Source organism: Gopherus flavomarginatus, chromosome 2 (assembly GCF_025201925.1).
Source record: "Gopherus flavomarginatus isolate rGopFla2 chromosome 2, rGopFla2.mat.asm, whole genome shotgun sequence".
In the NCBI taxonomy this organism is placed as follows: Eukaryota; Metazoa; Chordata; order Testudines; family Testudinidae; genus Gopherus; species Gopherus flavomarginatus.
This window is the reverse complement of record NC_066618.1, coordinates 160666112-160691846: the sequence shown is the minus strand read 5'-3', so window position 1 is coordinate 160691846 and position 25735 is coordinate 160666112. Positions and strand designations below refer to the sequence as shown.

The 25735-nt window shown below is 41.4% G+C and overlaps 1 protein-coding gene and 1 long non-coding RNA gene across 2 annotated transcripts; one reads left to right on the top strand and one right to left on the bottom strand.

The window, feature by feature from the left end:
- Window positions 1-2394: 2394 nt before the first annotated feature.
- LOC127045027 (uncharacterized) lies at window positions 2395-13710 on the top strand. Its single transcript, XR_007772595.1, has 5 exons — window positions 2395-2508; window positions 5401-5537; window positions 6263-6340; window positions 12130-12202; window positions 13030-13710. It is a non-coding gene; the product is annotated as an uncharacterized LOC127045027 (long non-coding RNA).
- On the bottom strand, window positions 10756-18594 carry STC1 (stanniocalcin 1). The gene is made up of 4 exons (XM_050940290.1): window positions 18305-18594; window positions 15946-16088; window positions 14695-14906; window positions 10756-11403 (listed from the first exon to the last, which is right to left on the bottom strand). The coding sequence occupies exons 1-4, from the start codon at window positions 18420-18422 to the stop codon at window positions 11133-11135; spliced, it is 744 nt and encodes a 247-aa protein (XP_050796247.1). The 5' UTR covers window positions 18423-18594; the 3' UTR covers window positions 10756-11132.
- Window positions 18595-25735: the final 7141 nt, after the last annotated feature.

The window sequence follows — 25735 nt, the reverse complement described above, 5'->3', positions numbered from 1 at the left end:
AATCTTCTCAATGCTGGGAGCTGTGCAAAAGTCCTTGCTAAAGCAAAGAGAGAGAACCAATATTGTCCTTCTGTTAATCTCATTTGTCTTACAGAATGTACCACTCCCCGTCATTAAGGGAAGTTTGCTCCTTGACCTGAGAATACAGCTCAGAAACAAGTGTCTTCCCCTGAGGTCTCATGGGTGGATCTGCCTGAAGTACCTTCCTGTGATACAGCGATAAGACATCTGTCTTATTGAATAACATCAATCAAACCTTAACCATGCCATGTCAGAAAGTGTGGGTTGTGACTGACTCATCAACACATCTTGCGCAGAGTTTGCTTCTCCAGTCCCAAGGTAGTGACGGGGAGGAAGCTGCTCTTGCGTCTTTGTGACTCTTTGTACTCATTGCTCCACCTATGTTGTCATTGTGTTTTTCTGCGTTACTTGGGGGACTTTCTGATTGTCTTAAGGCAACCTATTCGGCTCTGGCAGTCTGTTGTAAAGTAATTGTTGGCCTTGTCTTTTCCTGAGATGGTGGCTTTACCCAGAGGAAGGAAAGATTTACCCCTGGCAGGAATGTATCCTTCATCGTCTGGATATAAAACACTGTGTTCCTCTACCTTGCCTGATAGCTGAACAAAATTCAGTAAGAGTAAAATTCACACAGGAGTAATTGAAACTGTTTTCTAATTCAGTAGTTTTGGGAGGTGGGGGGGAAACACTCCAACACAACAACCACCACCCAGCTAGTCGGTCTTCCTCTTGCTTGTATATTTTCATGTCTATTAAGTATATAAGCATTTTGGTGCAGGGATTGTGTAATGCCCTGTTTGTGTGGCATAAAATGGGATCCTGATCCTGGATTGGCGTCTCTAGGCATTAAATGATACAAAAGATTAGTAATAACAACATATAGAAGGCAGTTCATCTCAATACATATTTGTAGCTGAAGAACAGAAGTAATCTGGAAAAACAGGTATGAAACAGTTAACCATACCAGCACTTAGAAAAATATTTTAAATCCTCTTGAAATAACTATCGGGATTAATTATCAGTGCAGTAAAAAAAAACCCTTAAATAATTGGAATAAATCCCCTTTTCTGCTTGTTCGCACTGTATAAATTCCCCAGCTGAGAGTACAATTGTGCTAGGATTTCAGTGTGATTGGCAGCAAATCTTTGATGATTTTATGGAGGTTGGTTGATTACTCCAATCAAAACAATGTATCGAGAAAATAATAATGATTTGTTTTCATAGCAAAATGCTCCAACCCGTGAGACACAAAAATAACCCTGAGCAAAACTCAAAGGACACACCTGGAATTTTCACCCCAGGAAATGGCGGAGAGAAAATACTGTGGATATACTTTTCTCCAGACAGTTTGCCCTATAAACAGAAGGTTCAGTATAATCAGGTTGTTTTTTTTCTGATTACAGAAGTGCCTAGATCTGGGATCTGCGTCAGGACCCTTTGGTGCAAGGTGCTGTATACACAAACGGTAAGTAGTTCTTGCTCTGAAGCGTAGACAGGCAAAGGGTGGGAGAAAGAAAGTAGAAGTCAGATTGTACACTGCAAGGCATTGAAACAATTTCTGGCTTTCATTATAAAGGCAGAAGAGGGAGCGTCGTCTAGCAGTTAAAATACAGGATTGTGCATGGGGAGAACTGGGTTCGGGTTCTGGTTCTGGTCCTGCCACAGGCTTTTGGGCAAGTTGCTTAATCTCCCCATGCCTCAGTTTCCCCAGATATATCATGAGTGTAACAGTTACCTACATCACTGGTGGGGGTGGGCTTGGCTATATAACTTACTAATGTATGTTCACAGCTTTGGGACATACACAGCGGTATAGAAAGGCAAAGTTAACAGTGCTTTGGTATGGGGCAAATCCTACTCTCCTTAGCTGTAGAGGGTCTTCTTGCTTCAAAATGAGGCCAGTTTTGGGGAGCTCATGCAGCCCAGTTCTATGGGGTCTCCTTGCATGCTGCCACAGAGAGGGAATTTGGGGGTAAAGCAGATGTATCTGCCACGCTGGCCAGTACCCCTCTGCAGAGGGCATTCCCCTGAGACTGGAGTATCAGCTACAAAGTAGCTCAATAGCTTTGTTCTATAACCCCAGAAGAGCTCCCCATCCAACTCCTGGGCATGCGCTCAGGGGCCAAGATTGGAATGAAAAGTAGGTCTGATTGTATTGAGTCAGCCAACTACCACGGAACTGCCCTCCTCTGACCCTCAAGTCTTTCTTGCTGTTATCATTTGTGTTGTAGATGTTCTCTCCTGCACCAAATTCCTCTGTCCCCTCCTTACTTTTGAAACTACCATGGCATTTCATCCTCAAATAAAGAAATAAGAGAAAAATCCCATGTGTACATATGAACAATTATATCCTCCTGTGTATTTGTATAGGTTTCATTAACTTTTCCAGCTATGGGTAGAAATGAAAATGCTGCATGTTTCTGCTGTGCTTTTCATCTCAGCATCTTGAAGTACCTGGCAAGCATCAATTACTCTGAGCCTCTGATCGAGGTGAGTAAGTATTATAACCAAGGACTGAAACTGTGTGAGCTTCTTTATAGCTTCTGGCTGAGATTTTCAAAAGAGATGCCCAATTCCCATAGCTTCCTTTCAAAATTCCAGACACTCTGTTGTGAGCATTGATGTCAAAAGGGTGAAACTGCTCCACTGCTAAATTATATTGGCTTCTAGTGATAATGATGGCATTGCTTATTTTTGTAAAATTTGTACTTTGTTAAAAGAAACGACGTTTGACCACATTTGCAATGGCCTGAGTGAAATTGAACCATTGCCATCACATGCCTCACCTTGCTAAAAATGTTGAGCCCAATCTGAAGTCCTTGCACATCCAGTACTTCCACTGATTTCAGGAGAAACAGCTTTAGGGTGGCCTACGGCTCAACAGATGACTTGCAATCCTACCTTGTCCTTCCATAGGACCCAAATATCCGAGTGAGCATGACCCTTCCAGATGTTGTTCTGTTTGGGACTAAGGTGCACTGCAGGTTTCTACAGCTCATGTAAAGTATCAGAGAGGTAGCCGTGTTAGTCTGGATCTGTAAAAGCAGCAGAGAGTCCTGTGGCACCTTATAGACTAACATACGTATTGGAGCATGAGCTTGCATGGGTAAATACCCACTTCGTTGGATGCTTTTCACCCACAAAAGCTCATGCTCCAATACATCTGTTAGCCCATAAGGTGCCAGAGGACTCTTTGCTGCTTTTACAGCTCATGTAATATCTGCAGTAGGCTACCCCTCATTTTAGTGCATGGTGATTTGAATCCGGTTTGCGTTCGTTATTTTGACTTCACCGTTAGCATTTTTAGGAACATAGACTGGGACAGACCAGGCTTCCCTCTCTTCTGGTCAGCAGAAGTGACAAGATGTTCCAACAGACGGTGAATCCTGCCCACCCATAATTGTGAAATTGAGGTATTGCTTAAGGATCCTAGCAGGTGATTTTCTTATGTCCTGAAAGATGTGGATTTCTAGCCCTTGTCGTCATATCCTCGCTGACGTAGCTGCACTTGCGACTCTTACTTGCATATAAGTTCAAGATTTGAATAAATAACTAGTGCTTTTGGGTGCCAGACATACACCACCTTAAGAGGTCTGATTTTCAGGAAGTGCTGAACATCCACCCACTGGATATCAGGCCCCTTTAAGTCATTTCAAGCTGAGCCCCCACAATCATTTGTCATAAATCTTGGGCATATATTCTACACTTACATTGAAACATCCTTCTCTTTATCCATTTAATTCTTTTCTACCTTTTCATTTAAGCAAGTTGCTTGTGTCATGGGAAGGGGCACTAGAGATTAAATTACAGTTTGAACCTTGCATTACATTTCATCATCCTACTTGAGTTTTTTTGAATATTTTTTATTCTAAGTCACACTTGCTGAAAGATGGTGACAGAGACAGCATACATTAACATACAAAGCAGCCTCTTAAGAAAGGCAGAAAAGTCCCAGAGTTAGGAAGTGAAGTGAGTTCCCAAACTTCACACCCAGACATTTTTATACAAAGTCATTTTACGTGCCAAAGGTTTCTTTTTTTTTTTTCCCTCTCCTCATAACTATAAAGAAAGCCGGAAGGGTGAGGGCCAGGAAAAATTGAGATGATTTCCCCCTGGTTATATAACGAAGCTTAAAAAAAAGTAAAGACAATATCAGTCAGTCAATCATGTCCTTTGGTCCCAAGCCAAATCAAATTATCCTTTGTTTTGTTTGTTCCATTTTAAGATGATAATGGTGATTTGACTGCAACCCACATTCATCATTTAGAGGTGATTTACTCTTCTAAAACCTAATTTGTGCATAGTTTTGTACTGATATCACTACTGCAGTTAGAGCTGTGATTTTTTTTTTTACTGTAATACTTATAACTAGAGCTGGTTAAAACTGAGTTTCCATTTCACAAGAAATTCTGACATTTCAAAATTTCCAGCTAAAAGAAATTTCCAGAACAATTCATAATTAATCTGGGAAATATTGAAATGATGTATTGAAACCAAGAGTTTCAATGGGTTGAAATGTTTCATTTTGACTATTATAAAGTATGTAACAATCGAAATGATAAAGTCAAAAGAGTGTTCTGATAGTTTTTTAATAAAAAATTTGGATGAAATTGGTACATTCCCACCAAATGTATTGATTTTGTCAAATCAGCATTTTCTGATGATTGAAAATTTTTCAGTGGATCAGTTTTCCCCAGCTCTAGTTATGACAGCACAAATCCCTAGTGAGTACACAGTTAAATGGCCCTTTATACTGGTATAGATTATTCTCCTGCCCTTGCAGGTGTAAGTATCTTTCTGTCACTTTGGGATCCTCAAGGATGAAAAATTTGATGTAAATGTTAGATGGCATTGTTGTTTTCTATCTGAAGATCTACTGCATGTCAGATGAATATATACATGCTCTCTTTAAGCTAACATATCTAAATCTCAAGTAATGTTAGTAGCATTTTAAATCAATTGTCCCCATGATGGATTTTACATTTTGATCCCAGAAATGATATATAAAAACTTACCTCTGAAGCTAATGAGATGACTCTGTGTTCAGATAGTGTGAACAATTGTACACTTGGCTAACAATAACAGATATTAGCCCAATCCGTATCAATGGCACTGTGCTGTTACTCCTGGTAGTAAAAATGCATTGATTCTTGAAAAGGGAAGCAGAAGAAGAATGAGCTGAAGTACTAACCTCCTGCCTAGTGGAATCATTGCTTAGATGATTGCAGCCTTGAGAGCAAAGAGACAATGGAAACCGCTTAAAGGGAAAAACCCCAAACAGACTTTTTTTTTTAAAGTTATTTTTTAAGTTACACATGGTACAGTGAAAACTCCTGCTCCCAATATTTATTGCTTTTCAAACTGCATTTTTATTTATTTTAGATTTTTATTTCTGTACGATACAAGAAGGCTCCTCCGAGGACCTGGGTCACCAACTCGGCATTTGGATAGCTTGCATAAAAGCCTTCAAATGAGTTCCTCATTTTCCTCGCAGTGGCGTGACAGCAGGCATAGCTGAGGTAAGATCACTAGTAGTGGAAACAGGCTATGAATCAGTCATCAGTAGAAAGTAGACCAATAGCGCACTGATTTCCTTAGTGTCATTGATTCAACTTGTATTGCAACAGGCAACAAAAGTTAATAATAGTCATAACTAGAGCTTTGAGAATAACAGGGTTTTTTTTCTGGGCGTGCTGAAAAAAACTCATTGAACGTCAAATGAAATGGTTCATTTTGTTTTGAGCCTGCTTTTATTTAAAAACGTGATTTTTCGGTCAGTTAAAAATTGAAAATGTTTCCATTTTTCAGGTTTCAAAATAGATACAACTTCAAAATTGCTTATGAAATCATTTCCCCCTTTCTCAATCAACTCAAATATTTTCTTCTTTGATTGAATCACCTTTTGTTCTGATATTATAGGGCAGTAAAAAAGAGATTATTGGAAAGAGGTCGGTCCATCTTTTGTAATGGTGAATGTGAGCAAAGTCTCCTTTAATCCCTTCTCCTTTCTCCATAAAGACTATCGTCATTTTTGTGATCTTTCATGGAAAGTTAGAGAGAGATCCTGGACTATGTGTAGATAAGAGTTCTGTGTTTGGAGCTACATGAGATGGAGGAAGCCTGTAAATTAAAATAAAAATTCTTCTCCCTGTGGAGCTATTTATTATAAAGATGGTCTCTAAAAAGTGCTTTTACCTTCATTTTGCTAATGATTCTGCTCTGTCACCCGCTCCCTTTATTAAAGCTTCAAGAGTCTCCTGTGAACAGCAGGATTTGAACCTGTGACTTTCAGCATCCAGCGCACAGGCTTCTACCTTATGAGGTAAGCGTTACTGTAATGGGCAGTACAGTAGGTGCTTATTCTCTGTGGACTACTCTCTAGAGGTGATATGAAACACTTGGTCACTAGATCATCCTTTAAAATGTATTGAATCCCTCGGCTATGGCATTGGCTGCAACCCAGGAGACCTGGGTCAAATTTCTAGCTCATCCATAGAGTGACTTGGGCAAGGCCCAGAGGTATGTCTACACTGTAGTTTCAGCACCTGTATCCATGCCACTGCCAGCTGTAGTCTAGGTTGGCTCCTATACCAATGGCAGCAAAGTCACAGCAGCATGGATTGTAGAAGCTCACCTGTACCTTATCCTTCAGTTCCTGATCTGTAAAAACGGGGTTGAGAGCACTGCTCTACCTCAGAGGTGTTGTGAAGATAAAATCTGTTAGTGACCTGAGGTTGCCTAGCTACTAGGGGGAGGAGGACCCTGTGAGTGCTGAGATAGAACTTGGGCTGAAAGTAACTAGCAGGAACTAAAGCCTGGGCTACACCTAAAACTTAAGAGTGATTTTTCTTCACACAGTTAGGTCTACCTGAGAGATGTAGTTAAGCCAATTTAAGCTCCACTGTAGCCACCATTAGGTAGGTTGATGGAAGAATTTTTCAGTCCATCTAGCTACTGCCTCTTGAAGTGGTGGATTTACCACACTGCTGGAAAAAGCCCTTCTGTTGCTGTGGTATGTACGTGTCTGTGCTACAGGGGCACGGTGATGCTGCTGTAGCACTTGCAGTGCTAAGAAAAGATTAAAATAAATAGGCCTTAAAATTGGGCAGTATGTTCTCTATATCTTCTTTGTTCGTAGGTCTCATGTTTGTTAAAGAAAGGTACCCTGGGTGTCAAATCCACACAGCAGCTGGGGGTTTCCAGCCCATTGGATAAGTATGTGAGCTTTGAGCGAGTGTGGTGGCAGGTGAGACACCAGCGATGTAGCTGGGGTTATATTCAGGTAGCTTGTCTCTACTGCTATACTAACTGTTTTAGTGAGCTAGCTTAATCAGAGCTCGTGTGTAAGTCTACCTCCAGATGCAGTGTAGACAGACCCCTCTCTGTGTTCCTACAGCCAATGCTATCCCAGCCCCTCAGTTAAATAATACTAGTGTGAAGTCATGGGATAGTCTCCCCTAACACTTTCAGGGTTTACAACTCGAACCCCATGACTTTAGGTGCAGCTATATTTCCTTTCATTTTATAGCAGGAACAAGCTAGTGGAGTAACCAAGGCAAGAAGCCTGCTTTTCTCCTAGGGGTCTCAGACTTAAGGTCTGATTCAAATGCCACTGTGCCATTAGTGCCTCTGAGTATCTGGGCATGGTAAGGTATCACTAGGATGACAGGAAGACAAAGGACACAAAACCATTTTGTTGCATTGCTCAGGGCCCAGATCTTAAATGGGCTGAAGCAAAATGGGGGACTTGTCATCCACAGCAGTAGCAGACAGGCTGCGTACCCAGTATCTTAGAAAGCCTTGTCTTTCTGAACAGTGAAGGGTTAGTGAAAAATCAGACACTAGAAAAAGACTAAATTTAACATTTTATTTTGTCTCAGAAGGAATCCACCATAGGCCTCATATTAAGTTATGCATCTTTAATTATAAAAATAAGCAAAGAAAATAACTTGCATCTCTCATTACCATGATATGTTTCAAATAACCTTATATGAACACATGGAGCTTTAAAAATGTAATTTAACAATAAATAATGACATATACCAGATATGCTCACTGTTTATTCCAGTAATCGGCCAAAAAAACCAAAACCCCCTTAAGTATCATTAAATTATAAATACATAATGCAAATTTATAATGGCACAAACATGTCTAAAGTGCAAACAAATCACAATGAGAATCATGCAAACGCATCTAGATAAGCCCCTCAACCCCCAAGAAAATCACTTCGCAGTGAGCATGAGACAAAAAAAAGCATTAGAGATTAAATAGGTGTGAAACAGTCAGATTCTACACTGAGAATCATTTTTCCCTATAAAAATTGTGTGACTGTATTGCAGTGCTAGTATTACTATAGGCCGTGGGGGTGGGGGGAAGTGAGACATTAGGCATAAACTAAGCAGCTCAAATATTTTCGTGAAATAGATTTTTTTCTACACTGAGTAGTTGTGGGGGGGGGGGGAGGAGGTTAGCTATCAGTGTAGATAGGTAAACCCACTAGATGAGATTTATCCCTGCTTGAAACCACAGTAATAGGGTTGCTCAGGAAAGGACACCCCCCTGTCCTCCCCAGGTGAAAAAACTAATAAAAGAATTGATTGGAAATGTTTTATACTTTTGGGGATCTGATTGAAAAACCAAACTCTCTTTTTGACAGCCAAAAAGAGTTTCCACTTAACATTCAAAATGTTGGGTATTTAAAATAGCCTTCGGGAAAAAAAACATGAAAACCCTAAGCAGTGTTTATACAAATAGTTGTCAAGCTATTTTACAACAAAATGTTCTGAGGGAAAGTGTTCTACCTGCTTCACAAGGTGAGTTTTACTGGTTGAAATAGCTGCTTTGCACTATGTATGTAAAGGGACCACAGCTCCAGGGCAGCTATACTAGTAGCTTTAATAGGAGCAAATCCCCACTGTAGACACGCCACTGTGTATTGTACTTGATACCCAAACTCCGCTGAACTTCCTGTTCTAATGTCCCTTTCCTAATGGTGCATCTCGAAAAGTACCTCTCACAAAGTGCTGAGCACCTGCACCTGGTAAAAATCAAGCCCTTGCTACTTGAGCACCCGTAATTCCCACTGGAAAGCATGCAGCACCTTGCAGGATTGGATTCCAGTATACCTGATAGTGTTAAGAATGAACTACAATGTTGCACTTAGCTTGAATAGGACAGCATGATTCAGAGTGTGTGTGTGTGTGTGTGTGTGTGTGTGTGTGTGTGTAAAAAAAAAAAAATCACTGTCAGCAACCTTTTTTGCTGCTTACAATTTTACGACAGCACTTTTGGGCTACATTTAATGAAGACAGCAATTCTGGAAATGCTGCCACTGCATCTGGTTTTAATATATTAGCAGCAAGGCATTGTTTAAAGGCTTTGTGGTTAAAAAGTTCTATTGCTTTATATTTTGCAAAAAGATGTCCCTCCTGTTAGCCTTTTACAGAACTTGATTAGCTTCTTAACTAGATGAACCAGAGTCAGCCACCCACCAGAAGTAGTTTCTAACTGGGTAGATTTTGGAATGTGCGTGTGGAATCAGCCCTGCTGCTCACATGACACAACACAAGGTTGCTTTTTTTGGCATACAGAACCCAAGACGGACTACTGTTCAGAAAAGCTGCTCTAGGCTTCAGCTATGCGTGCAAAAAAAAAAAAAGAAGAAAAAAGAAAGTCAACTTGTAAGCCTCAGTTCAGAGCCTCTTTTACAGAAGAGCATGGTAGGAAATGCAGGCTGTGCATTTCAAGTGCCTCGCAACAGGCACAGTGATGCATGTGTTTAGATTTGAGGCATTTCATTTTTTGGATTGCCGGCTACCTTTAGGCATACCAAACATGGCTCTATTTTCCATGTCGTGCCTCAGAAGTGACCCTTCTGAAGCCTGCAGCCGTGATATTTAAGAGTTGTTCTGTCAGCCATTTTGACCATTCCCAGTACTCCTGCCTTGGATGCAAGCTAAGTACCATGGCAACCCCTGAAGGTAGCTTGGGCAGTCAGAATCCAGCCGATCGGTGAGTATGAATAGCTCCTCACCAGTTTTTACCTGGACCAATTCTAATACATGATGAAACAATTTCTCTCTCTTCCATTATAAAAAGCCCACCGTGAGGAATGTGTACTTTTGAATATGATAGAGATACTATTTCCAGGGGGAAAAATAAAGCTAAGGTACAAAACTAAATTTATATGCAATAAAATTATTATATTCTGCTTCTTTTAAGCAGACTCTTCTGGAATTTATGTACAGTACATGACAGATATTTAAACTCTGTATACCACAGTTAGGGCAAGACCTTTAATACTCTAGTTTTAAGACAGTTTTGTTAAGGATTCTTTTAAAGCTTTTAACAGTTAGATACAGTACATAAAGATGCTGGGTTTTCAAACCAATGCAAAGACTGACCATCTTAAAATCTGCTTTCACCACATGGTCTTGCACCTCATGCTGACCACAGTGCAACTAGTCTGGTTTGCTAGTAGTTTTTGCACTGAGATGCAGGACAATACTAAACAAACAGTCCTCCACGTTTTGTGAGTGCTAGACCTGATTGTGGTAGATTAACTGGGCAAGGGAGTTTTATGACAGAGGATTAAGACTGTGTGTCACTGAGACCAAGAATCCAAACACGACATTCATATTTGTCCATGGCCAGCACAGATTCATAACACAAATTCCATTGATATTTTTAGGATAGATCCATTAAAAGCTATCACCACCTACCAGCCTCATACTATTAAGGTTAAACTATTGGAGTTTGTTTCAAACAGCAAGGGTGTTTGAGCTACAGTTCATTGATAATTTGGTGTCTGCTGAAGAACTGACTGTTGTAAAAGCCTAGGTCTATGACTTTCCTTTTGTTTTTGTGGGGAAGAGAAGAGAGATGGAGAAATTTCAAAGGCAGAAAGCTGGGACATTGAACACCGAAGCCTAGTTCCATGCAAATTGGTTTGAGAGGGATAGAAAATATGAACTAAATCTAAAACCAGTTTCTAATTGTTATTAAAATCAGCCTACAGTACATTTGGATGGGTGTATTAACTTTTCTAGAAAAAGAGGCTTCTATATTGGTAGTGCTTAGATCCCTTACACACCCATTCTCTCTCCCCTAAAGAATTATGCACTTTCTGAAGAGGTACGTTTCACATGGGATGGAATAGATCCCTCACCTCGGAGGTTCCTGAAATAGATTTTTAGCTTTTGAGGCTCAATGATACGTCGTCTGTTGAAGTCTGCCCTGGGGTGTGTTTGAGAGCAGTGATCTGTTTGCAGCAGATGGAAGAGGCTGGCCATGTTGGGTCCTATCTTCTCCATCAAGCTATCTTTGATGGTGCTGACAGTCTCTTCATCACATTCCAATAAACTTCTCACGAGCTTGTTGTAATACCTGGATAAATGAACCAAGACAGTTACTGAGGTGGTAGCACAGGAGGGAGAGTTGATCCCAAGCTAGAGCAAATCAGTTTGAAAGGGACTACTCCAGAAAAGTTGTGCTGTTCCAAGAGAACTGGAATTCTCAGGGTTGGTTTTTGTGTGTATTGAGGACCATGCTGAAATTGTAAGCTATTACTGCAAGGGGGGGGGGGGTGGTCCAAGGTCCTGCTCTGTAAGAGTTTCACGGCAAATGCGCAAGTTATAATATAACATCATCTTACATAGATTGCTCTCTATCCCAGAGATATGCATCTCCATCTTTGATTCATGGAGTTACAGTACATATTCTTCTGGGACAAACTTCTAGTTTTAGTTAACAGGAGCACAGCAATGACTAGTTAAATACACAAATTTCAGTTCTAATTAGTAAATGATACTCTGATTTTTTTGGCAAGTCGGTGTTGGACTAGGAGCAAAGGTATCAAGAAGGTCTCATCTTTATCAGGATTTAATTCACTAGTAAAAAACCATCAAAATGGTAAACTGCCTTATTTCATCCCCACAAGCAAGTGTAATATCAAGACCATCAGCTCAAAATAGATTTGAGCACAGCCCGGCCCTTATGATAATAGACAGAAGTAAGTTTTGGAAGCTATAGACCTTTATGCGCTCCATAGTAGAAATTCCCCTATGCAAAAGTTATTCCCTAACTGTTTGCCTTATGGCTCTTTTTTTGCAGTTTCCTCTGAAAAATCTGGGACTGAGCACTGTTGCACAGGATATTGGACTAGATAGACCATTGGTCTGATGTGGTATGTACACTCCTATAAAGGCATCTGAATTTCTATATGCTGCTTAGGACTCTTCTATGGAGATTGGACACCAACCCTTTCCCCCCTTCTATGTAGTCTTTGGAAAGAGCTGAAGAAGAAAACTAGGTCAATGTAGGTCTAATAGGTGACAAATGCAGGCATTCCTAACGGGATGAATTTTTTTTAGGATTTACAACCAGCAGTAACATGCTGAAGATGAGAAAGTTGGTAAATTTAATCAGGGCCTGTGACTGCAGTTTCTACCCTCTACAGTGGAATTTTATTTTAGCACAAGGCCCTGAGTGTATGCTTTCCTTGCTCTCCTGTTTATGGGAGAGAGCCAGGAATTTGTGCTGATCTGTTTCCCCATCTCTGTTTGAGTCAAGCAGAGAAAGAACAGTGCTCAAAAGAATTCTCCTCCATGGGACTCAGGAAGAATCAACACAGCTCTCTCTCTCTCTCTTTCTCACTTGTTCCGGTTTGCCCTGCCTACTTAAGGGGACTTAATATGATTGGCAAATTAAAAAGTTTTTTAAAAAGTCTTATGATGATGCAAAGTTTTTGAAAAATTTCATTTTCAGGTTGAACCAAAATAATTTTTTGAGGGGTGGATTTTCAGAGAACCAAAAATATCCATTAGTTGCACAGCTCTAGTTACAGGTGGTTACAAGTACAGCAGGAGAGGTTATAGAAAAACCCTAACGTTAGCTAAGTTAGACTTTTTGGATTCAGGCAACTCAGTGGCCATTTATGAACACCTCTATAGATCCTTTACCCTTATATAAAGGGTTACAGAATGTTGTCTATTTTATTCTATGTTGCTGCAGATGCATCACAGAAGCTAGTGACTGGGAACTGCCTCGTGAAACCTCTCTTCTTCCTGGTGTCAGGTTTTGCTCAGGTTAGTATCCTTTGTAGAAGAGGTTCTATTGGATGATGATGATCTTGTGTTTATCATCAAATGAACTTTCAGATTCTATTCCCTTCCCTACAACCTATTCCATGCCTTGACTATCTCTCCAGCACTCAAAATTAGTGGATAGAAATAAAATCTTTTTTAAAAAGGATTATTAAATAAATGGATTTTAATTTCAGTAGCTACAGCATGTCCAGAGGCAGGAGGGCCTTCCTCCTTCACGGCTACTGACTTAAGATTAAATCACAGGAAGCTGCATGACCCTTTAACTACTTCCTGTTGGAATTCCATGTCAACTGGCACATTCTTATTTTGTGTCTATGTTGGGACTTGGGCTGGGAAAGCAGGATGCTTTAGGCGAACTTAGTGTAAACTATTAGCTGGGAAATCCTGCTTCTTTTGTTACTCAACATGTTACAATATCCTTTTGCTTCACCACTTGTCCAAGGCTGTATGCGTAGTCGTTTCCTTTACCACATTTTATCCCAAGACGTGTGTCTTAAGGAACAGCAACCCTGTTGGAGGGCTTGATTCTCCGTGGCTTTGCACCTTGACTTAACCTGTTTTACCATTTCAGAGTGCTAGTGTGTCTACACACACGCACTCACTCTGTGTAAGTGTCCACAGAAAATGTAGAGAGTGTCAACTCACCTGAACTCTTCATGGGTGCAAGTCAAACATTTATACCCAAGAGATTATAAAATGAAGGACTTGTCTACGTATGCCTGTAGCAGTATAGTTATGTGGTAGAACACCCCCACCTGGGAGTAGATGCAGTTATACAGGTGTTTATAGCTTACTCCTATATAGGAAAGGGAATGAGTTATCCCCAATATAAGTCACCCTTATATTGGGGATAATTGTATCCACACTAGGGCTTGTACTAGTATAACTATACCAGTAAACCCCCCACTCCCAGCCAAAATAATTATAACATTGCAAAAGCCGAAAGAGTTCATCTACGCTGCAGACATGCCCACACTAGCTTTACCCTGCCTGGTTCTAGAGATGACAGTAACTTTGTTTTATCAGGTGGCTGATAATGGGTCATGACAACAAAGTCATAGAAGAGCCAATTAGCTAGTGCCCCCTTTAAAGCATTCTTAGTTATTTATATTAAACATAAAATGAGACTGTTTCGGTGGAGTTGCCTTGGGAGGAAATTAAGCTGCAATATTCACTAAGAGACGTTCAACCTAAGAATTAAAAGGACACTCAACTACATGTCTGAAAATGTTGCATCTGCCATCCATCACTAGAAGTAACATGTCTGCTAAGTATAACAAAAGTTAACCAAAGAATTCTCAGCTCTGAAAGACACAGTCAACTTAAAGCTCTTTGTCTAGCTAGTTTCACTATTTTCCCTGCTCATATTTATAAAGTTCTGTACATCAAGGGGAAATCAGAAAAAAAAAATCTGATTCACAGTATTTTAAAACTCCAGGAAGTACTGTTTAAAGTGAGCTGTATCTGGAACATGTAAAAATTAAAAAAGTAGATTCAGATTGAGAACATCCCTTTAAATGTGCTTCATTTTGTGTTCTTGTATGTTTCACATAATGAAACATCCACATACCTGTTTGAGAAGTGATTTGGAAACTGGACAACTTCAGTGATTGCTTCAGGATTACGCTTTGCAATGCTACACATGTCCAGTTTGCTGTAACATTCCTCCTGCACCTCCGAGATCATTCTTTGGAAAGTGGAGCACCTCCGAATGGCAAGGAAAACCTTGGACGTAACTCCGTTTGCAATGCATTTCAGGCTCTCTTTCACAAAGGCTTTTCCCTGCAAATTTAGAAGCAGCATCATCTTAATGTGCAGCTGCATAAGTTGTTCATAAAATGTTAACACATACCCTGCTTTTGCTAATTGCTGCTATTTATCCTTGCTGTGTCAAAAGCTTACTCAGCAATAAAGAAACCCATTTACAGTCTAGGAATACAAGCCAGTGGAACACAATGCTTTAATATTGATTAATGCCTAATGGTCCCCCTCAGGATGAAGGCCCCAGTTGTACTGGGCAAACACAATACTTACTCCCTGTTCCAAAGAGCTTCCCAGTCTAAGCAACAGCATCAAAATGGCCTCAAATGCTAGTGGCACAGCTGTGTGATAGCGATATTGCATATATAGGGGCCAATCCTGTAAGGTGCTGAGTGCCCCAACCATTAAGCAGGTTTTGAGGCTCACATCCTGATGTGGTGTGTTTCACTTTAAGGCACCTTGAGATCTTCCAAACAGTGTCACCCGCCCCTCTTGGAAGAGATGGTTATTACGCCCACTTCATAGATGATGGTAAATGTTCCTAGCAGAGCCAAGACTACGATACTTTCTCTAGCTATTCTGTGTGAAAAGAAAAAAAAATAAATCTGCAGCTCGAGAGAGTCAGGCTGATCTGGTTTTGCAATTCCGGGGCTGCAGACTTCCAATTCAAATCACACATCCATGCCAGGTTACACAGTCAGAAGGAGTGACTTTGTTAGAAGAACGTTTATATTTCCTCTTGAAGAGGAAATTTAGCTCTCTACCCCACAAGACGGTCTCTGCCAAGTCCTCACACACAGCACACACTATGTGGAAAACGTACTGTAGAAAATCTCCCTGAAGAATAGATTTGTGGCCAAAAAAGCAAAGTCCTGGTTCACACAAGTGCATCTAAGTAGTAGCAAGGCCCATTAGTAACTATGGGTGGCCTGTTCAGAACTCATTGCAGGATCAGGGCCTATTAAAATCTCCATTCCAAGCATTTGAGTGCCACAGGGATTAAGCAAGCACTTGGCTGAATCAGGGTGTAAAGGAAAAAGAGGTTAGCATTTTACTGTACCTGAGTGTCAAATTTAGCAGCGCTGTAGAGGAAGGACTTGCAGATGTCATACATTCCATCCGTGTCACAAGTAGAGTTCTCCAGGCAGGCAAATGCACCGCAACCCACCTGGAGGGCACTATTTAAACAGCGAACCACTTCAGCTGGAAGACAGGCATAGGACATTACACAATGCTTCCCACTTCCCACTTCCATAGCCCCCTTCATCTGAGACCACAAAGCACGTTACCAATGATTAAGTTGCAGAAAACTCTTATAGACATAGTCCTGTGTCACAGGATTTTTTTGGGGGGGGGTGGCGGTGGTGGGAAGGAATTAACAAACATGCCTCTTGCTTTTAACTGAAGTCATGAAATGAGCCACCAGCAAAACTTGGAAAAGAACACAGTTCTTCTGACTGACAGTCGCATGTCCTAGACGCGTACAAATTAAAAATGTTTCCTATTGGTCCATTTCACCAATATTGACCTGAGGCATTACTACTTCCACTTTTTGAGTTTACACCTTTTTTATTTAAAGGTTGTGCAGAGCCCACTTAATATAAAGTTAGTCCATCTGAGGCACAGATGAAGGAGAAACTAGTGGAGATTATGCATGTTTGGGATACTGCTAAAAGCCCTGGAGTTGCAATAGTTTATTAGTCTGAAAGGCAGTCTTGATGAATTGACAATATCTAGATCGTATATAATGGTTGAAAGAGAAAAATGGAATCAATAGCACACAGGGACACTAGCCTAAAATAAAATAAACCAATATGATAACTTCCTTTTCATTCTTGTGGCTATTTTGAAGGGAGAAAAGCTTTGACTAGTGTTGAGAGTACTTTATCATGCTAGGACGGAGAAAGTTTTAGTCCAACTGGAGCACAGATAGTCCCTAGTTACTTGCTACATATTCATAAATATGGGACCCAGCTCTGATAAAGGTTTTCATGAAGATAGAATAAACATTTGATCCGGGGAGTTAAACTAATGAAAATCAATGTGTAATTAAAATAATTCACACAGACACCAACAGAACATAACATTTCTCTGTATTAAAAAATGATATAGGGTGTACTGAAACTATGAGCCAACTGTATTACCAGATTACTGCCCTAAAGTTAACACGTATTAGCCTTTTCCAGTAAGCTGAATGTCTGTCCAATTATGTCCCTGTGCAGGTCATAGTCATTACTTTTTGTCAGATCTTGTTACTGACATTCTTCAGGGAAGAGAGTGAACCTGGAGTCTCAAATCAATATATTAGATGTCTGTGATGGGAGGATATAATATGCAGAGTAGTAGAGGAAAACCTGTACCAAAAACTAGCTCCTAATCTAAAGAGGGGTCTGTTACAACTGCTATCTTTCGAGGGAAAAAGAAATGCAGCCCCTGTGCTCCAATACTACTTACACACCTGGAGAGAAAGATGTGATATTATCCTATTCCTAATTCACCCCTGGCCATCTCAAATTGTTTTCATAATTATGTTTTGATAGGTTCCAATTATAACCTTGCTTTCAGCAGGTTTAATATGCATTAGGGTTTTATTGTTTTAGGCACAGTGGACTAGAGAGAGATCTTATGTTTCTATAGCAACCAAATACAAAAGGAAATTGAGCAAACACCCTCATATAGTACTGCAAAGCCCTGCAGATCTAAAATAAAACAGCTCTTAATAAGCTCCAAATTAGAGGATCCCTCCCCATTGTCTTTACCTTATATTTTTAAGACATTTTTATTTTTTCATTGCTCAAGAGAACATAAAATGTGCTCAGTTCATCTGGACACCTACAGCACACGAACTGGAACCATTCAGTGATGACTTGCTAGTTATTCCTCATCTGTTGTAAAGGCTAGTTAGGTAAGTGTGTTTATCATATTGTCATGTTGCCATTCTGACCAATATAGGCAATTAAGACTACATGTTAACAGTGGACACATGTTTAGATTACATTCTCTGAAGTGGTATTAGAAAAAAAATCTTATTCCTCCCCCCTTTGAACACAGAGATATTTAGCAGAAGGAGCTTTAACTTGCTAATAAGCAAGGAATTTAACATTAAAGTGTATTTATGACAGGAGGAAAAAAATTCAGTCAGCATGAAAAAAGTGCATGTAACTTGTTTAATATCTGCAATATATATATACATGTTGCAGATTACATGCTGGTTTATAAACCATCTCTTGAAATGAGATTATTTCCTTTAGCTATGCATCAATATTACACAGAATCAGTTTCCTAGGATTTTTGCTTACATAATTTAATACTAACAGCCAGGAAGGGACAGCCTATAGCAAAGATTAGCAGCAGAGACATTTGCAACAGTTAAGTACATCAGGGCTCTCGGCTCTAAAGCCCTCTTTGAGGGGTGTTACCTGAATTCTGTGCTGCAACCCTGGTTTTCCTGGGGCTCACAGAGTCATTCTGTTCGGCTTCATAAGATGCAGAAGCACTGATCACCAGCAGCAGGAGAATAACTGACTTTTGGAGCATTCTCTGACAAGTTTCCGCTAAGTTTTTCTGAGTGTCTCCTCTTTCTTCGGCTTCAGCAAAGATGCGGATCTGGATACACTCACAGAGAAAGGAGTCTGTCAAGGACTTGCTACTGCTGCAGCCTTGCTCTGCTTATACCCCTAGCTCCTGCTCACTGGGGGACCAAGAGCAAAGCTTAGGGCTTTTATAGCTGGCCTTATCTATCCCCCATCCAGGATCTGGAGCCAATCAGGAGGTGGTATAGGCAGCCAATGGGATGCTGTGCTCATTCAAGCACCAGAGCACTGGAACTTCACAGGAAGAATATTTTCCAGCCAATTAAAAGAACCTGCCAAACAATAATAATAATAAAAAAAGTTAATCTTCACAGAAGCCAGGGGAAAAAAAAACCAAAAACACAAAAAACTTCCTGTGATTAATTTTGCTCAAGGAAATTGCATGACAACCCTAAATCTTTCCCAAGATCACCTGCTTTTTAAAAAGTAACTTAGTAGCTACTGCAGGAAAATACTGATATTATAGCAGCAAAGAGTCTTGTGGCACCTTATAGACTAACAGACGTATTGGAGCGTGAGCTTTTGTGGGTGAATACCTGCATCTGACAAAGTGGGTATTCACCCACGAAAGCTCACGCTCCAATACGTCTGTTAGTCTATAAGGTGCCACAGGACCCTTTGCTGCTTTTACAGATCCAGACTAAGTACAGGCTACCCCTCTGATACTGATATTATAGTCTATCATCTATAAATAAGTGAATCAGCTAATTAAAACAGAGGCATTTTCATGTATTACACACAATGAATATTTGCCACTTAAGTTGCATACAGCCAATACTGCTAGTCAGCCATGCACACAAATAACGGTCCCAATCTATGCATACATGGATTATATACATGGTGCATATATACTCCCCCCCAAATATGCAGTACACACAGAGTTCATGTACAACCACATGCACACATCAACCCCCCCAAAAAAACATTATACAAACAGACCATACATACAGTCCCTAAACCAGGGGTAGGCAACCTGCGGCACGCGAGCTGATTTTCAGTGGCACTCACACTGCCCAGGTCCTGGCCACCGGTCCGGGGGGGGCTCTGCATTTTAATTTAATTTTAAATGAAGCCTCTTAAACATTTTTAAAACCTTCTTTACTTTACATACAACAATAGTTTAGTTATATATTATAGACATAGAAAGATCCTCTAAAAAGGTTAAAATGTATTAACTGGCATGCAAAACCTTCAATTAGAGTGAATAAATGAAGACTCGGCACAACACTTCTGAAAGGTTGCCAACCCCTGCTCTAAATCCTCCAACACGCAAATACGCATATTGATACACACCCGTACATAACTACAGTACATGCTTCGACCTATGCTCACAACAGCACGTCCTCTCTCCCCCACCCCCTTTCCCCGCCCCTTTTCCCATAAACAAACATTTGCTGACTTTGTTTTAATAAACTGGGTATTCATGCCTGACACTTCATCATAAACTTTTTTTGGATGATAGAACAGGAACAAGCTTGAGAAACAACTGTTGATCATTTTGCTTTTTTATTGTTGTTGTTGTGGCTGGTTTTAAACCTGACAAATTCATGACCTGAGGAGGAAAAGTTTTGTTTTTAAAAAGCAAATGATGTTTAAGACACTGGAGGCCTGGTTCTTATTTGCACCAGGGCCCCTTTACAGCACTCTGACAGTGTAAAGGGTCTTAAGGGGCCTACAAGCAAACAATGCTGGCCCTAGATCTTGAACCTCAGGGTAGGAAGGGGTGTAGGGAAGAAAGATTTATGAGTTTCTAAAAAAAAAAAATCTAATTTCTGCATTGCAGGAAAAAAATAGAAATAGATACCAAGCATCATTCATCAGAGGGATGGGAACACAGCTATTCCGTGGATCTCAGAACACCTCACAAACATTAATAGATTTATCCTTACAATGCTTCTTTGGGGAAGGAAAGTACTGTCTCCATTTTACAAGATGTAGAACTGTAGCAAGAGAGAGATTAGGAGTTTGCCAGCATGAAAAGATTGCACCAGTTTACTTGAAAAATTGGTTTAAAAGCTGATTTAGTTAAAACAGCCCAAAAGCCCATAAAGACACACTAATTTTGCTTAGCAGTGACTTACTTTAGTTTATATTTAATTAAGTAAGAAACAAAACTGAAGTAAACCCTTCATGAAACAGAAATAAAAGTGGGGTTTGCATCAATGTAACTAAATCAGTTTTAAAAACACCTCTTTCATTAAACCACTAAGTTTGTGCATAGAAAGGGACTGAGTTGACTGGTAATACATGGAGTCTGTGGCAGACCAGAAAGTAAGCCCCAGATGTCCTGAATCCCAGTCCAGTGCCATGATCTCAATCCTTCCTCTCATACCAAGGATAGGGAATGACACAGCAGTGAAGAAGATGGGGCTGTTTTGGTTCTGCAAGTGTCTCTTCAAAGGCATGTTGCTGCATCCCACTGAGTTTAATGGAGCCTCTCCATAGAGAGGTACAGGAGATATTTACATCACAAATTCAGATGTAATTATTGCATGGTAGACATAGCCATAGTAGCTTTAATTTAGCTAGCACAGATAGCAATAGCAGGACCCAACTCAGACTAGCAACCTGAATATGTACTCAGAGTTCCCAGTAGGGTCAAACTCGGGGAACTAAGCCTGTGCCATCCTGTCTTCGGCTAATGCAGGTAACAATAGCAGTGGACTGAAGTTAGCATGGGTCTGTCTAACCATGCTACAATTACACCTTAATTTGCAGTGTCAATGTACCCACAGAGGCAGCTGAAAGATAGGGGCCTTGCAGCAAAATCCTTTTCTCATTGGTAAACTTGCTATCAACTTCCATTGGAATAGGATCAGGCCCTGGGCTGCACTCCTGCCTTGTGGGGGTTAGAATTACAGCTGTACCAGATGTTCAGAAAACATTCAGAAACGTTGAAACAGAAGGGTTTTGTGAGACTGCGCCAATTTCATTAAAAAAACCAACAACCCTGAAAAAACACTGTGGGTTCTCCACCTAGAAAAAATAGGACCAGTCCAGTTTGCAAGTGAAAATCATCCATGGGGCTTGATTGATTCTGATCAAATCAAAGGGAACATTGGCATTTACTTCAAAGGGTGCTGAATCCACTCTATCTAGTTCCTATTTGATGGGCACATTTTCCTAAACGTTGAATTTCAAACTCCATATCTGAATTTGTGTGTCCCCCCACAACTACGGTCAGTTTTCATGCCAAGTTTTGAATGCTTCAATTTACTGCAAGAAGTTTGCAAAACCAAAATCAACCTCCCCCTTCTCCCCCCCCCAAATATTTAGAGCCCTTTCTATGAATGACTATGGGGAAATGGTAAACTGGTCAGATTGGTAAGATTCTGTACATTTTTAAAAAATGAATGATTACTTCTGTTACAGTTACTAGAGGTCTGACTTCAGTGGGCTTTGGAAAAGGCCCTATGTGCAGTGATGTTAGGTAATAAAGCAAGTCCTCACTCACCTCTCCAGCACCCGAGTTCGTGCGGAGTTGGTATGGGGCACACAATTCTGTCAGAGACCAGACACCAATGCGTTGATCAACGGGCTCACACTATCCTTAGCTCTCAAAGCTTTAGATTAAGTGTGGCCCCTTTATTAGGGGTGAGCATCAATATTTATACACAGAAGTAAACAAAGTGATTAACAAAAGATAATGGTCATGCATAATCAATCAATATTTTACAGGAAAAGCAAGTTTAACAAGTAAATGCATAGAGATAAAGGCTAATGGCTACTTAATAAAGGGGGTGTCATGAGTAGTTTGCAGGTCAGTGCTTTGTTCGATAAAGGGTTCAGAAAGGATTATGCAGAGACGGCCAGTCTGGGTGTGTTTTGGCTCCCCAAAGTTCACCAAAAGTTTAGACCCAACATTCCTCCATTTGTAGCTTTGAGATAACTATTAATCAAAAAGCTACACCCTATTTCAAGATCTCAAGGGCCGCTTGGCAATTTCAGCCTGGGCCAATTCGAAGAGAGTAAGGCTTTTAGCTGAAGTGGGAAAAGAATAAACTGACTTACATGAGTTTATGAGGGAGGGGACACACTGAATACAGCAACACAGTATTATAAGGACTACTATGGCCCCAACAACACCCACCAAGAGGTTTTTAACCCACCCAAGTCCGGGCAGCCAATTCCATAAGGCTCCCCACCAATCATAAGGTGGCTGGCCAGAGGAGTAGTTTTTAGCCATTTCCCTTAGGTGTTTGGTACGTTGAAAAGTGTCAGAGTAGGTGTCATTTACAAAAACACAGCATTCTTCATTTATGAGGGCGCAAGTTCCTCCCTGGGCTGCTAACATCATATCTAAAGCCATTCTGTTTTGCAAAGCTAACTGGCGCAGCTGGGACATTTCCCCGGCCTGATTTTCAAATAGGGTTGCAGTTTCATTTGTCAAAGATTCTAATAGTCCCTGCAGGCGGATGATAGCACCCTTCAAGCTAGTGTGACCAGCCCACCGCTGCCAGGACAAACCATCACGGAGATTAATATCTCTGTCAGTTTCACGGATGTTACGAACGTGGGGAAAATGAGGGGGAGTGAGGGAGATGCGAGAAGGCGGTGCTAGCCATGCCAAATAACATGACCCTGCCCAATCAGGGGAGAGAAAATAATAAGCCTTGGGCCCGCACACCCAGTATGTTCCATATAATGCGTTTTGGGTATTCCATTTCTCAAAGTAGGAGGTAACCCACCACCCGTTGTACCACTGTTCCCCTGGTAACGCAGAGGGGTCGTTGTGTGAACTGCAGAGGCACAATTTGGTAGTGTTGTCCTCAAAGGGCAGTGTAGTACTGCTTGAGCAGTTGTAGAAGGCAATTGTGTATCCTTTAACAATTAGTTGGACACCCTCGAGATCTGAGCAGGGCTTTTTTAAAAACTGACTCTGAAAACCTGCCCCTCCATGAAAAAGTTGAAAAGGTTGGATCGGGGTGAGGGATCCACATATGGGATAAGTGGGATGCGCAAGGCTTGAAGCCAAGATTTTTACTAAAGGCGGTGCCATTAAAATATATGTTGCATTTACTTGTTCCCACAAAAGTTGACCCTTTTTCTTTAACAAAACACAGTGATCCTGTTTGATTGGTTACCCTGAGATATTTGTTAATTGGCACTCCTGTTTTGTCCCATGTAAGATTGGGTTGGACTGGATCTTTTATTCTAGTCGGTGGCATCCAAGTCATATTAGCAGTGGTTAGGGGAATGGGTGTGAAGGGGAGTCCCTGTGCTGCATTTACTGGAAATTGAGTACATACCCAGCAATCACTTCTATTTCCTAAAATACGAGTTTTAACCTCGTGGGAATATCTAATAAAAGCATTATCTTCATAAGCAGAAAATAAACTAAAAAAGCATAAAAAAAACCATACAGTTGTCAGAATAAAGGGTCCTCTCATTTTTTTCGAGTCAATTTAAGTCTAATGTCTGAGAGAGGTAAGCTGGTCCACTGGTCGAAGGCAGTGTCCTCAGTGGTGACAAGAGCTGCTGGTCCGTCACTGTGGTCCACTACGGCTGGCTTGACGTGGGAGTGGTGGATCCAAGATTTGCGTCCTTCCAGGAACACTGCAGTCTGGGTTGTCAAAAGAACCTGGTGGGGTCCAGTAAACCTTGGCTGGAGGGTGTCGTCACGAACGAACTTTTTGGCCCAGACGAAGTCCCCTGGTTGGAACGGGTGGATCTGTTCCTCCAGCGGCACGGTCTGGGAAAACTGCGAGGCTTTCCAAAGGGTACGGAGGCGAGCCTGTAGGGAGACAAACTGACACGCGGTTAAATGATCCCCTCCCAATAGTGAAACATCAGCACGTGGTAGCGCCCCGCCTTTGAAAAGGGGGGGTGTTCATAGAGCAGTTCAAAGGGGGATAATCCCAATGCGCGGGTTGGGCGAGTACGAAGGTGAAACAGGACCAAGGGAAGTACCTGAGGCCACTTTAATCCTGTTTCCTGACAGTATTTAGCCAATGTAAACATAAGTTCCCTATTCATACGCTCAACTTTCCCGCTAGACTGGGGGTGGTAGGGTGTATGAAAGGAGTGTGAAATGTTCTAAACGGCCAAGGACATGACCAGTAAAGTGAGGTCCGCGATCTGAGTCGAGCACAAGAGGGATGCCAAAACGGGGTACAATATCTCTAAGGAGAATTTTCGCCACTGTGGCAGCAGTACAATTAGCAGTAGGAAAAGCTTCGACCCAGGAAGTCAGAGGGCAAACCAAAACAAGGAGGTGCTTTTTCCCAAAAGCCTTTGGCATATCTGCAAAGTCAATTTGAAGATGTTGAAATGGAGCAGCAGGCGGAGGTCTTCCACCCTTAATTTTGTAAAGAGGCGGAGCAGGTCCATTACGCTGACATGTGCTGCATGCTTTCACTATTGATAGGCAATAGGGTTGAATGCCTGGAGCATACCAAAAGCGAGCGATAGTGTCCACGAGGGCGTGCGTGCCGTAGTGACCCCCTTTATCATGGTGCCAGCGAACTGCCACGGGGTATGTGGAGCGAGGGAGGCAGGCTCGGCCATCTGGCATAAGCCAGGTCCCTTTGACCAGAGTGGCCCCGAGGCTCTCCCACGATTGTAGTTCAGCAGCGGGTACTGGTACGGGGTGCGGTGGAGTAAAGGAGGAGGTTGCAATAGCCAATGTGGGCATGGCTAAAGGTAAGGTGGCAGCCTTCTTAGCGGAGGCGTCAGCCAGGGCATTCCCAAAGGTAACGGGGCTACTATCTTTAGTATGGGCCCGGCAGTGAACTACAGCCAGGACAGAGGGTTTTTGGAGGGCGTCCAAAAGCTTGTGGATGAGGGGGAGGTGCTGAATGGGTTTACCGGCAGCTGTCTGGAAACCTCGAAACTTCCAGAGGTGGATATGACAATGCACAACTCCAAAAGCATATTTGCTATCAGTAAAAATGGTAACGGTCTTACCAGCGGCCAACTGGCAAGCTCGGGCCAGGGCATAGAGTTCAGCGGCTTGGGCTCCCCAGTTGCCTGGCAGTGAGGCGGCCTCTTGAATGTCCCATTCAGAGGTGACAGCATAACCAGTGAAACGCTTGCCATCAACATAGAAGGAGCTTCCGTCCGAGAAGAGGATGCAATCGGGGTTGTCCAGTGGCACGTCAAACAGGTTGTCTCTTATCTGTAAGATGCTGTAAACTACTTCCACACAGCCGTGCTGATCCTGGAGGACTGGCAGGTCAGGAAGCAAGGTAGCTGGATTAAGGGGTCCACACCTTTCAAAAATTAGGTTAGTGTCTTCTAAGAGTTCGGCCTCTAGCT

Coding starts and splice junctions, on each gene's coding strand:
- STC1 (XM_050940290.1), bottom strand. CDS start 18,422: ATGCTCCAAAAGTCAGTTATTCTCCTGCTGCTGGTGATCAGTGCTTCT. Junction 16,089..18,304: donor GGTTGCAGCACAGAATTCAG/GTAACACCCCTC, acceptor CCTGTCTTCCAG/CTGAAGTGGTTCGCTGTTTA. Junction 14,907..15,945: donor CTGCTAAATTTGACACTCAG/GTACAGTAAAAT, acceptor CTAAATTTGCAG/GGAAAAGCCTTTGTGAAAGA.